General features: G+C 39.5%; 1 protein-coding gene across 1 annotated transcript in view; it reads right to left on the bottom strand.

Moving 5' to 3' along the window:
- Window positions 1–9716: 9716 nt before the first annotated feature.
- LOC107706658 (frizzled-7-A-like) overlaps window positions 9717–13159 on the bottom strand; it is a 5551-nt gene continuing 2108 nt past the window's right edge. Inside the window, exon 2 of the mRNA XM_016510441.1 lies at window positions 9717–12128. Within this exon, the coding sequence (XP_016365927.1) occupies window positions 10463–12121 (1659 nt within the window). The 5' untranslated portion in view covers window positions 12122–12128 and the 3' untranslated portion in view covers window positions 9717–10462. The remainder of the gene's footprint in view (window positions 12129–13159) is intronic.

Here is a 13159-nt window from a genome sequence, read left to right as displayed (position 1 = left end):
TGCGCAGTACTACCAAAGAAATGTGCGCATGTGCAATATCGTCTGAACTAGAGGAATCTCAAGTGGTTTTCGTTGTAATTTACAAGACCGCATTTTCACTTAAATAACCAACTCCTAACTGTTAATGTACAGCTTTTCCGCTCTGCGTGTTTATAATGTATATTCATTATTTTGGTTTAAAGTTGAATATCCACAGTCCAACTTAAAAATGGTTGTTTTCAAACACTGTTTGGGTACTATTTTAATCCTTAGTGAATCTTCCGTAAAAATATCGTAAACAGAGATAACATCTCTTGGATTTTGGCACAGTACATGCCTCCCCACGTTTTACCGAAGTATCCAACAATATCCTCATCGAAAGCGAATGGAACCAATCAGAAAGAACGTGGTGAGAAAAACAACACCGTTGGGTCAACGACTAGCGTCATAGGAAGTCCCGCCCCTTTTCCAATGACGCCAACGGCGCTGTGTTGTGAGTCTGCTGGTAGCAAAACCTCACATTACTGCACATTACAGTTCGTTATTTAAATCAAGCTTTCGTGATCTGAAGAAGGGCTGTACATTGCGGATTATCATGTCAGACACGGTGAGTTTAAACCTGTTTTATAGAATCGTACTTGTTTGTGAGAGGAAAGGAGAAAGACGGACTTGTAGAAAATGAAAATAAGAGGGCCCATCTTTTTTTTAGCCTGTCTGTGTTTTCATGGCTAACTGACTGTGTGGATGGGAAAGTCATGCTGCAGTGTTTTAAACCGTATATTGTCGTTGGTTCCGGAAATTTGTACACTAGTTCCGTTTACGGTGTTTATAAACTTGAAAAATATGCGAATTTCTTTTTCAAATCTTTCACTTAGCCTAGGTGCTAGTTGGCAGCTCTGGGCACTGAAAGCAAAGTTCATATTGGCTTGAGCTGATGGACCATGCTGCACATTCGAGTCACTATTTCTGCATTCATTTTAGATAATTTAACTAGGTAAAGTTGTTACATTTGTTCATGTTGGTCTATGTTTGGTCTTGTGGTCGCATTATCAGTCCGCGATTCTTTACCGTAGTAGGGCTGGTTGTATGTTTACAGTCAAAGAACCCAAACACAGCTCATTACAGTTTCTACCACTATAGACTGAAGATGTCAGTAAAATACTGAGCAAACAAACTGCATCAGGCTGAACAAATGAAAATCAGATCTATTTTATAATGTAATATAGCCAAGAAATGTTTTACTGAATCCACTTCCAGAATACAGTGGGGAAAATATTTATTTGATCCCCTGCTGATTTTGTAAGTTTGCCCACTTACAAAGAAATGAAGGGTCTGTAATTTTTAATGGTAGGTTTATTTTAATGTATAGAGACAGAATACCAACCAAAAAATCCAGAAAAAAAAAAAAAAAAAAATTATATAAAAGGTTAGAACTTGATTAGCATTTCAGTGAGTGAAATAAGTATTTGATCCCCAAGCAAAACATGACTCAGTACTTGATGCAGAAACCCTTGTTGGCAAGCTCAGAGGTAAGACGTTTTTTGTAGTTGGTGGTGACCAGTACCTGGTGAGGTTTGCACACATCTCAGGAGAGATTTTGATACACTCCTCTTTACGGATTCTCTCCTTATTCTTAATCCTTAAGGTTTCTTGGCTGTCGTTGTGCAACTCAAAGTTTCAGCTCCCTCCACAGATATTCTGTAGGATTGAGGTCTGGAGACTGGCTAGGCCACTCCATGACCTTAATGTGCTTCTTCTTGAGCCACTCCTTTGTTGCCTTGGCAGTATGTTTCGGGTCATTGTCATGCTGGAACACCCATCCATGACCCATCTTCAGTTGGTCACCAGGTTTGCACACATCTCAGGAGGGATTTTTATCCACTCCTCTTTACAGGCCCCTTTCTAAATCCTTAAGGTTTCTTGGCTGTCGTTTGGCAACTCGAAGTTTCAGCTCCCTCCACAGATTTTCTATAGGATTGAGGTCTGGAGACTGGCTAGGCCACTCCATGACCTTAATGTGCTTTTTCTTGAGCCACTCCTTTGTTGCCTTGGCGGTATGTTTCGGGTCATTTTCATGCTGGAACCCATCCATGACCCATCTTCAGTGTTCTGGCTGAGGGAAGGAGGTTCTCGTCCAAGATTTTACAGTACATGGCCCCGTCCATTTGCCCCTCAATGCGGTGAAGTCATCCTGTACCCTTAGCAGAAAAACAGCCCCAAAGCATAAGGTTTCTACCTCCGTGCTTGACTGTAGGGATGGTGTTCTTGGGGTCAAAGTCAGCATTTCTCTTCCTCCAAACACGGCGAGTAGAGTTAATGCCAAAGAGCTCAATTTTGGTCTCATCTGACCACAGCACTTTCTCCCAAGCCTTCTCTGAATCATTTAGATGTTCTTTGGCCAACTTTAAACGGGCCAGCCCAGTACATGTGCCTTCTTGAGCAGGGGGACCTTGCGGGCACTGCAGGACTTCAGTCCATTGCAGCGTAGTGGGTTACCAATGATTTGCTTGGTGACTGTGGTCCCAACTGCCTTAAGATCATTAACCAGCTCCTCCCGTGTAGTTCTGGCCTGATCCCTCACCTTTCTCATGATCATCCTTACCCCATGAGGCGAGATCTTGCACGGAGCTCCAGACCAAGGCCGATTGATGGTTGTTTTGTATTTCTTCCATTTCCGAATAATCGCACCAACAGTTGTCTCCTTCTCGCCAAGCTTCTTGCTGATGGTCTTGCAACCCATTCCATCCTTGTGCAGATCTACAATCTTGTCTCTGTCATCCTTTGACAGCTCTTTGGTCTTGCCCATGGTGGTGGGAGAGGTTTGAATGGAAGATACAGATTGTGTGGACAGGTGTCTTTTATACACCTAACGAGCTGACATTAGGAGTAACTTCTTAAAGTGACAGGACTAATATGTGTTCCACATGGGTACATAACCAATCTGTGGCAGCCAGAATTCTTGCTAGTTGGTAGGGGATCAAATACTTATTTCACTCACTGAAATGCAAATCAATCTCTAACCTATATATAATGCGTTTTTTCTGGATTTTTTGGTCGGTATTCTGTCTCTATCCGTTAAAATAAACCTACCATAAAAATTACAGACCCTTCATTTCTTTGCAAGTGGGCAAACTTACAAAATCAGCAGGGGATCAAATAAACATTTTCCCCACTGTAAGTATTACAGTCATTACCTTGCATGCATAGGAAACAAAACAACATGTCATACAGAATCTAATGGCTCTCGTTTTGTTTTACTAGGAGACCAAGCCCTCAAGTGATGGAGGTGAGAAGAAAGATGGAGAATATATTAAACTGAAAGTGATCGGTCAGGTAATTAGAGGTGTTTTATAGTTCACCATTGAAATTCAGGTTATCCGATCACAATTTGGTCATTCTGGCAAAATGTGTGATTTAATTCCCTTTTTCAGGACAACAGTGAAATTCACTTCAAAGTGAAGATGACGACACATTTAAAGAAGCTGAAGGAGTCCTACAGTCAGAGACAGGTGAGTCATCACTAGCACATATTTGCTCAGATTTAAATCAGACTGTACTTTTTTGTTTGGTGTGCAGCATTGTGTAAGTGCACGTTATAAATTTGAGAATATCAGTGCATGTGAGAGACTGTACTATATACTGAATATGGAGTAATATAATGCAATATGGATGAATAATACTTTATGGGTGAGGACTTGGAAAAGAGTGATAACGATGGTAATGTATGTTTTTCTCAAATTTATAGTATAGCCAACATTATTAATATTCACATAGATAATGCAGAAAACAAAACTACAAAATTTTAATCTTCCCTTTATAAAAAAAAAAAAAAAAAAACTAATTTTAAAATAATAAATATCAGTTACAGCATATGACAGTAAACAAGATATAAAATGCAATATGTCATATAATTTCTCTTTCCCCGCTTTTGTAATTTTAAAATCAGACCAAGACCAATTTAAGGATGGTATCTGAACAAAGTTATATATAAAATAATAATAATAAAAAACATTTAAAACAAAATTAGTAGTATATAAAAAGTGCTATATAACAAAATTTATTAACACTTCCCCTTAGGAAAAATAATATTATGTATGTACAAAAATATACAATAACATTTTGTCATATTAAATAAAATAAAAAATATATAATTAAATTAAATTATTTACAATTAAATAAAAAATCTGTGACCTTACACAGTAAAAATAAGCTTTTTGTCTCCCAACATGTCATGGTACGCACACAAAAAAGAACAGTAATATTAATATTAATCAAAATATGATGTATATATTTTTTGCTTATATAATTATTACGTTTGTGACTATATTGTGACTGTATGTGGTTGAAGATTCTAATTTGATCAAAGGAGGAAGAATTTGAGAACCAATGCTTTAATGCAATGTCTTTCTCTAAAGCAATTACTTTGAGGATCTCAGTGTTATTATGGGATTGATCCAGTTTGGCTGATGTCGTCACGTATGGATGCATGGAAAACTGTCTGGAACTACTTAACATTGGGATCATTCTAGTGTTAATTCTACATAACGGATTGAAATTCCTAGACTGCAGCTCTGCTGCATGTCCGTGTGGTGGGAGAGAGGACCTTACTGTGCTGTACAGAAAAACTGTTTAAGTGTCTGATTTAAGTGTCTGATATTAAAGCAGGAGGAAAAGAAAAGTGCATTTTGTGTGTGTGTGTGTGTGTGTGTTGAAATGGAGGGGTCTGGGAGTGAAACACGGGGTTGGAAAAACAGCAATGGGTGGATAAAGTGATGAGAAAGAGAATGAGAGAGAGATGAGACGAGATACAAAAGCAAGAGGGATGGAATGAGGTTCTTGGAAAGTAAGGGAACACTTATAAATAATGTTCATGTGGTGCTACATGAGCCATACAAATGCCTTAGGGATCTTTATAAAACAAGGTTGGTGTTTTCCCCTTTGAGATTAAGTGGTTTTTCAAAGTTCACCCTCAGATCAAAGAGTTTTCATGCATAATTGTTACCTTAGACTTAGACTTTTTGACTTTGTGTAGTCAAAAATTGTGTAAAACGTATCACACCAATGCATTGCATCCTATTAGTGTTCAAACATAATGCATAGAATTCACATGAATAATGTGTGTGCTGGTTGTGAGGCACAAAGTGTTGCTGTGGGGGCCTCCACTATAGCCGAACCCCAACGGGATGATCCAATTTCTGTGCCTGGGATACAGCACCTCCGAAACCCTAAACATTACCAGATGAGGCCTCGCAAAAAATGGAGGAGGGCTGGCGTGTGTTTATTCAGGGGGGAAGGGTGCAGATCACCTATGAGCTCACATTTTCATTAAGTTTAACTTGCATTAGAAGGATGTATATGTCTGTGTTGCATATGTACATTTTAAAAGGATCATATAACGAGGAACATTTTCTTGGTCTATTTGAGTAAAAGAGTTGTACTATGAAAGCATCATGTAACTTTTAGAGCTCCTCCCTAGTTCATAAAGACCATACATTCAGCTAATCTGCAAAAACGGCTCGTTCTGTATCTCTGGAAGTCAGACAGATGAGTATATTCATGTACAATTACATGCAATACCTATTTGGGGTTCAGAAACTTGGTCCAGAAGGTTACATAATAATGTTCCTAACACCAGAAAAACTAATAATTAAAGCAAATTGTGTGAAAGTGTACCAAACATAGTGCTAGAAGCTGCATTAGGAAATGGCTTATGGTTATTTTAACAAGGCCTCTGCTGTGATCATTTCATGTACATTCATTCAGCAGATGTTTGATCCAAAGTGACTTACAAATGACAAACAGTTTGTGTGGTACATTTTATAGTGAATTGTAAAACTGTCACAAGACATTATAGATTTTAAAATGAAATAAAAGCTTGTATATAAAAGGCAAAAAAAAATAAAAATAGCTAACGTTAATTGTAAAACCTGGCGCGAATTGTAAAAATTGGCGCGAAATGTCTCTCCCACAGTCGGGCGTTCGAGCGTTTTAGATACGAGACTGCCCACAACTTGTGTAAAGAGAGCTTATTTTGTGTATAGCTAATCTGCGTTTTACTTTCGGGAAAAACTCAGACAAAGTGATTCCAATCGTTCATGAACGATTTATCGTTAGTACGTGTTTGGCGCATGCGCACTAATATTACTATGGAGCAATACTCCACCTGACCTACAGAGAGCAGCACTGAGTTGTTGTATTATACTGTACGCAAAACAGAAAACGTGAAGGGTCACAGAGGATGAAAAATTATCTGGTGCAAAAAACATTGACCAACACTATAATTGGACCTCAGGGGACAAAATAAAAAGAGATATACTTATGAGCCCTTTAAAGGTGCAGATAACAGACCTGATACACAGAGAGAAAAAGAGCAGGAGAAAGTGTAGCAATATTGCTGGCACAAATACTCACTGATCTGTACTGTGGGAAACTGAACTGAACTTGGGGAAATATTATGTATCAAGAAGGAATGTTTCCCTGGGCAGCCCCACCGTCAACTTCCTTTTCATATTTCTATCAAGGAGAGAGCACAGAATAGACATCAGATACCTAAACCATCAAGGTGATCTGCTGAGACAGCTCTTTACACAGGTAAACAATGTTAACACCTTGAAAAACATAGGTTATAGCTTTGTTTGTGGCCTGAGTATCGATACAAATTCAGGTAATTGTATCTCAAGGGATTGAAAGACTGTTCCTATAAAGGGTGTGCAGTTACCTGGGAAAACATGTTTCTTTCAGGAGGTGGAAGGCACCTGGGACACACAATAGGTAACAGATTTCCACAAAAATTTACTCAAATGCTCATCACAGATGTAGGTGTTAACCCATAGGCTTGGCTGTGGGTGACCATAAATTGTCAAGGTGTGGCCATATTCAGAGGACCTGTGGGCTCTTTTGTTAACTGGTGTGCTATGTAAACAGAGCTTGGTTTAGCATCTTGTATAATATAAATCCAGACATGCTTCTTGTGTCGAATTGCACACTTTTGTTCAGAGAAAACCTGTGCAAATACATCCGAATTTGCCCTTAGATTGACTTTTGCACTGATACATGGGTGATTCTCAGGAGACTATTTGTGGCTTCACTGTTACTGTTGAACTTTCAATAAATCATTTTGTTTTTCACTTTGGGGCCAAAGTGTCATTGCCAGCCGTAGACACACAATAAAAGGTTATAACCACCCAAATATGTTGATTAGTGGTCAACAAATATTACTTTTTAAAAGTCGTGAAAAACAGCAACAAATGTGTTTTCTGCATTGCGATGTACATACAAGTAAAATGGATTATTAAAAAGCGAAACAACTTGAATTTAAGCTCAAACATTTTTTCAAATGAAACACATGCATGGATGAATCATTCTCAGTAAGCTCCGTAACATGCATTAAAAAAATTAATTTTCATTTCATGCCGACTTTAATGGACATTTCTTAAACTGTTATTCTGGGTCCTAAATTATGATTATAGTCTTTTAAAGTGTCAATATTTATCATTACTAGCTTTAAGCCCAACCCTAAAGTGCTGCATTATTTTAGCCTCATAACTCTAAGTTTCAAATTGATCATTTTAATAGATATCTGAGTAAATTATGATACTATCACTCAGTTTGGTGTGCCTTGTATGAAATCACACATTATAATTTTAATAACCCATAACATTCATCTCTCAAAATATGTTTGACGTCAACCCTTCTAAATGTTTTGGGGTTGAATATTACAGGAATTTAAGATCGATGCAAAAAATGTCCGCAAAAACAGTCTTATCTAGCAAATATCATTGTCAAACATATTATTTACCGTTAGTATTCTCGTGCCAAGAACAATATTTCTTCCCAGAAAAGGGCTGAACTATTGAGCTTGACAAGGCAATGTGTACACATTATGAAATATTGATAAAGACTTTATGAGAAATGTACCTCTGTTTGAACCATGTGGTCATTTTTTAATGTACGTTCCCCAAATGAAGTCACAAAGATCACACACCAGGATTTTTAAAAGGGGAAATGTCACAGCAAAACAGGGGTGTGTGCCAGGAAAAAAGTACACTGTAAAAATATATATTTTTAAAAGTTGAAAAAACAAAAATGATTGGAGTATGTTTTACAAGAAAATGCTATTTCAGATTTAGCATTTCTACTTTTACATTTAATTCAATGTGTTACTTGCCGTGTTGTTCATGTGTTTATTACGTCGCGTCTGAATTATTGAATCTCCTTGTTTGGATGTTCATATGTTGTATACTATCTGTGTACACTTGTATATTTCTGTGTTCATGTTTTCTATTTACCTTATGTAAAGCGTCCTTGGGTATTTGAAAGGCACTATATAAATAAAACGTATTTCGGCATAATTTTTTTTTTTACTAGCTACTTCCAAGTGAAAATTGTTTCTACAACACTTTTTTATTGTAAAAATGTAATTTATGAAATAATGTGACTAATTATACATTATATAAATATAATGTTAAATAATGTGGTAATTTTTCCTAAGAATGCCCCATATCTTACCTCAGTAAAACCACTGCTGTTATGTTACAAACATATATGTGTGTGTGCGTTAATGGGCTGGAAGCAAATCAGAGTGACAGTTTACGCTGTTGTAAAAAATTCCATAAACCCAACTGTCAATCCAAGTGATGGACGTTTCTTGGCTGCACACGCTGTGAATTTTACATTATGTTACAAACATATATGTGTGTGTGCGTTAATGGGCTGGAAGCAAATCAGAGTGACAGTTTACACTGTTGTAAAAAAATTCCATAAACCCAACTGTCAATCCAAGTGATGGACGTTTCTTGGCTGCACACGCTGTGAATTTTACTCACTTCACATCCCCAGAGGCATTGAGTGCCAACACACCCAATCAGACACTGGGGTGCATGTACCCACACAAATAATCATATTACACTGGAAAAACAACTGCATGATCTAGAGTTACTTTATGAATATTTTTGTTTATGAACATTACTGTTCAAAATACAGATGAAAAACATGTTTTACAGAGGCAGTTTGTAGCAGTATGGCTCACTGCCATGTAATCATAATCCTCTTACATTTGGACACGGATGAAACGTGGTATTCCAGATACCGAATACAAGAATTCTGGATCCTTCCTTCTCAAAATCATTAGTGCAGTATCTATTCTCAAAGATACTGTAACCCACCCACCCCCATCACCTTCCAAATGCCCTTACAGAGAAACATCCCCCAACTCTCTGGAAAAAAAAAAACAGGAGAAGGGGACGTGGGATGAGGCGTTTCCCTCACCCTAAAGAATGAAGCGTATCCAGTTTCATTTGGAGAGGAAGGGAAGAGATCTTATGCTTTGGTGCATCTCAGGGCTTCCTGTTGTCCCAGAGGCAGGGTGGCAAACTTCACACCATTCATGATTATATCCTGTCTTTGTAGGCCACTTTTACGTTTCTTTCTGTCGTAGAAGAAATGTTTACTCTTTCACCATTATAGTCCCCCTTGATTCGTTTGTTCACCCTTATTCTGTCGTTGTCTTAGCTTCTCCCCTCTTAGATTCATGCTACAGACTGAAACCATTAATGGACTCGAGACACATGGAGGGCTACTCACTTGAGGTCTGTTGTTGTAGTAAATTATGCGGCTATCAGTTTCAACTACTTGCTAACAACTGTTTTGAGGGAAATATCAAAGTGTCATCGAGTCACCATTTGTGCAAACGAAATCAAGCCAAAGCAGCTTTTAAAAATCTAATCACTTTATTAATTGAAACTGAAAAAAGCCTTAAACAAAATTCATCTGCTTAAATACATCATACATCTTTTGACAGAAATGTGATATTTACAAATAACGAAATATGGTAACATTTCCTCCTGTACATACTTCTCGGCTAAACATTTTTAATCCTGTCAGTCACTTTCGCATCGCTAAGGCCTTTAAAATGGCAGAATATTAAATTACTTCATGAGACCTGGCTTGATATGGCAACATGGATGAATAAGCAACTCATGACCAAAGAACATCTAAATAAATGGCCATGTGCAACCAAATACTAAAATATGTAATCTATGAGAAAATGACCAAAAATGTGGTAAAAAATAAAAGAGACATTCATTCAACAACAGGAATTCATCAGTACTGCAAGGCACAAGACTAAATTGCAGACATTTTTGGCCGCCACGGGGTGAAGAAAACGTGGCTCCTGATAACCGAAGTCATCATTAAAGTGATAAGAGTTCTGCCATCTTTTCCATTAAAATCATTAGTAGGGTTTCCAAGGCTTAAAGTTTAAAAAACATTTTGAGATTTAGTCCATTGGAGAAATGCATGTTCTTTGGAGTTGTGCTTTCAAAAGTGTTTGCAAAGTCTGGGCACTTTATAAATGAGAAAAGCATCATGCTGGGCTCACACAGCAGTGTCTTCTACCATCAGCATGGTTTAATGTAGTGTGTGTGACCTGATCGGAGTTCACGTTTCCTTTCAATATTGACCTGTATTTCTCACAAAGTTCAGTTCACACTGTCGTCTCACCCTGGTTGTTGCCCAGCCGCTTGTAAAACTTGCGCCACGACTGTAGAGTTTTTCCAGACCAGATCCAGAATCCTGACGTGATTCCTACGATCATAGTCATGAGGTACTTGATCATAAACACAGTGAAATCTGGCGTCATTGGCGCAAAGTTGTTGGCCGGGCACGGCACGGCAAAACGCTTGCACGTCTGCATGTGCCAGGTTTTTTCCCACTGCTCACGGAACGCTTGTTCGTAGAAGTAACACGCAATGACGATAGTAGCCGGAACGGTGTAGAGGACGCTGAAAACGCCAATACGCACCATCAGCTTCTCCAGCTTTTCTGTCTTGGTGCCATCATGCTTCATAACAGTACGGATGCGGAACAACGAGACAAATCCAGCCAGAAGAAAAGACGTTCCAATGAAGAGGTAAACGAACAAGGGGGCGAGGACGAATCCACGTAGGGCGTCAACATTGTAGATGCCCACGTAGCATACGCCGGTCAGAAGGTCGCCATCCACTTGTCCCAAGGCGAGGATGGTGATGGTCTTCACAGCGGGGACGGCCCACGCTGCCAGGTGGAAATATTGAGAGTTGGCTTCGATTGCTTCATGGCCCCATTTCATTCCAGCAGAAAGGAACCACGTGAGAGACAGGATCACCCACCAGATTGAGCTGGCCATGCCGAAGAAATACAGGATCATGAAGAGAATGGTGCAACCTTCTTTTTTAGTCCCTTGAGCCACAGTCCTATAAGCATCGTCCCTGAACTTGTCAATGCAGACCACCTTATCCTCCAGAAAAAACCCGGCCGCATAAGCCACTGCCACCATAAAGTAACACCCGGAGAGGAAGATGATGGGGCGTTCCGGGTAACAGAACCGGCGCATATCCACAAGGTAAGTGAGGACCGTGAACAGGGTACTCACGCAGCACAGGATTGACCAGATTCCCACCCAGAGCCGACCGAATTGGACCTCTTCCTCCTTGAAGTACATCAGGCCATGCGGCTGTTTGTGCTCGCAAGGGGCGCCGCAGTTTTTCGCCCCTAAAAACTGGTAATTGAGGTAGGTAGGGACTGTGAGTTGAAGGGGGCAAGTGAAAGCCTGACTTTGGCGTGGCACGTGCAAGCGTGGAGTGAAGGGGTCCGGCATATAAGGCGCGGGGTCTGTCGTCGGGATGTCGGGGTCTGATTTGTTCTGTCCCACACAGATCTCTCCTGCTCCGTGTACTGGAAAGTTCTCACAGTGGAGTCGTTCAGGCCACTGGAAGCCGAACTTGTTCATGAGGGCCTCGCACCCTTGTCTCGCACGCTCGCACAGAGAGCGACAGGGAGGAATTGCCTGTTCTAGAACCGTACACACCGGCGCATACATGGAACAGAGGAAAAACTTCAAATCTTGAGAACACTGAACTTTGACCAGGGGGTAGAACTGGTGCACCTCCAGTCCTGCGTCCTCCTGGTTGGTGTGTCCCAGGAGGTTTGGCATGATAGTTTGGTTATACTGGATGTCTGTGCACAGGGGGATAGATATGGGTTGGCAGAACCCGTGCTCTGGGACGGAGATACCCTTCTCTCCATGATACTGGGTGGAAGACAGTCCAAGCAGAAGTGTTGTGATGAATAAGAGGCATGGACTGACTTCCCGTACCGCCATCATTGATTGCCTGGAAAACATAGAAATGTGGATTATTTTACCATTTATTTCTTACAACTAGTAGTTATTTAACTAATAGAAGTAATCCAATAGTGACTAGTATCTTTAAGAATTTCACAAAAAAAGTCATGAGTTACTATTTCTTTTCTAAACTATCTATTCAATTAGTCACTATTCAAGTAGTGGCAAGCAACTGTTCTTTTGTTACTGGAAGTGTATCAACTACTAATATATATCAGCTGTTCACTTCAGACAAGAATATTTGTTGCTAGTACCTCTTCATTAGGTATTAAAGGGTTAGTTCACCCAAAAATGAAAATTCTGTCATTAATTACTCACCCTCATGTCGTTTCAAACCCGTAAGACCTCCGTTCATCTTCGGAACACAAATTAAGATATTTTTGATGCATTCTGACAGCTCTCTGACCCTCCCATAGACAGCAAGGGTACTACCACGATCAACGTCCAGAAACGTAGCAAGGAGATCGGTAAAATAATCCATGTGACATCAGGGATTCAACCGTAATATTACGAAGCTACGAGAATACTTTTTGTGCACAAAAGAAAAAAAAAAACGACTTTATTCAACAATTCGTCTCCTCCGCGTCACCCTAGCGCCATTTTGGAGAGTATCCACTGAACGCAAACAGCGTATGTTGTTCTGTGTCAGCTGCGTCACACAGATACCTTGTTTTCGTTCAAATCAAAGCACAAACAACGTAGAAAACGTATCCGCATGGTAAAGCTGACACAGAATAGCATACACTGTTTGCGTTCAGTGGATATTCTCCAAAATGGCGCTAGGGTGACGCGGAGGAGACGAATTGTTGAATAAAGTCGTGTTTTTTTTTCTTTCGCGCACAATAAGTATTCTCGTAGCTTTGTAAAATTACGGTTGAACCCCTGATGTCACATGGATTATTTTACCGATCTCCTTGCTACGTTTCTGGACGTTGATCGTTGTAGTACCCTTGCTGTCTATGGGAGGGTCAGAGAGCTGTCAGATTCCATCAAAAATATCTTAATTTGTGTTCCAAAGAT

Source organism: Sinocyclocheilus rhinocerous, unplaced genomic scaffold, assembly GCF_001515625.1.
Source record: "Sinocyclocheilus rhinocerous isolate Xijiao unplaced genomic scaffold, SAMN03320098_v1.1 scaffold1285, whole genome shotgun sequence".
In the NCBI taxonomy this organism is placed as follows: domain Eukaryota; kingdom Metazoa; phylum Chordata; class Actinopteri; order Cypriniformes; family Cyprinidae; genus Sinocyclocheilus; species Sinocyclocheilus rhinocerous.
Note: the sequence above shows the minus strand (reverse complement) of the source record. Positions and strands in the feature narration are given on the sequence as shown.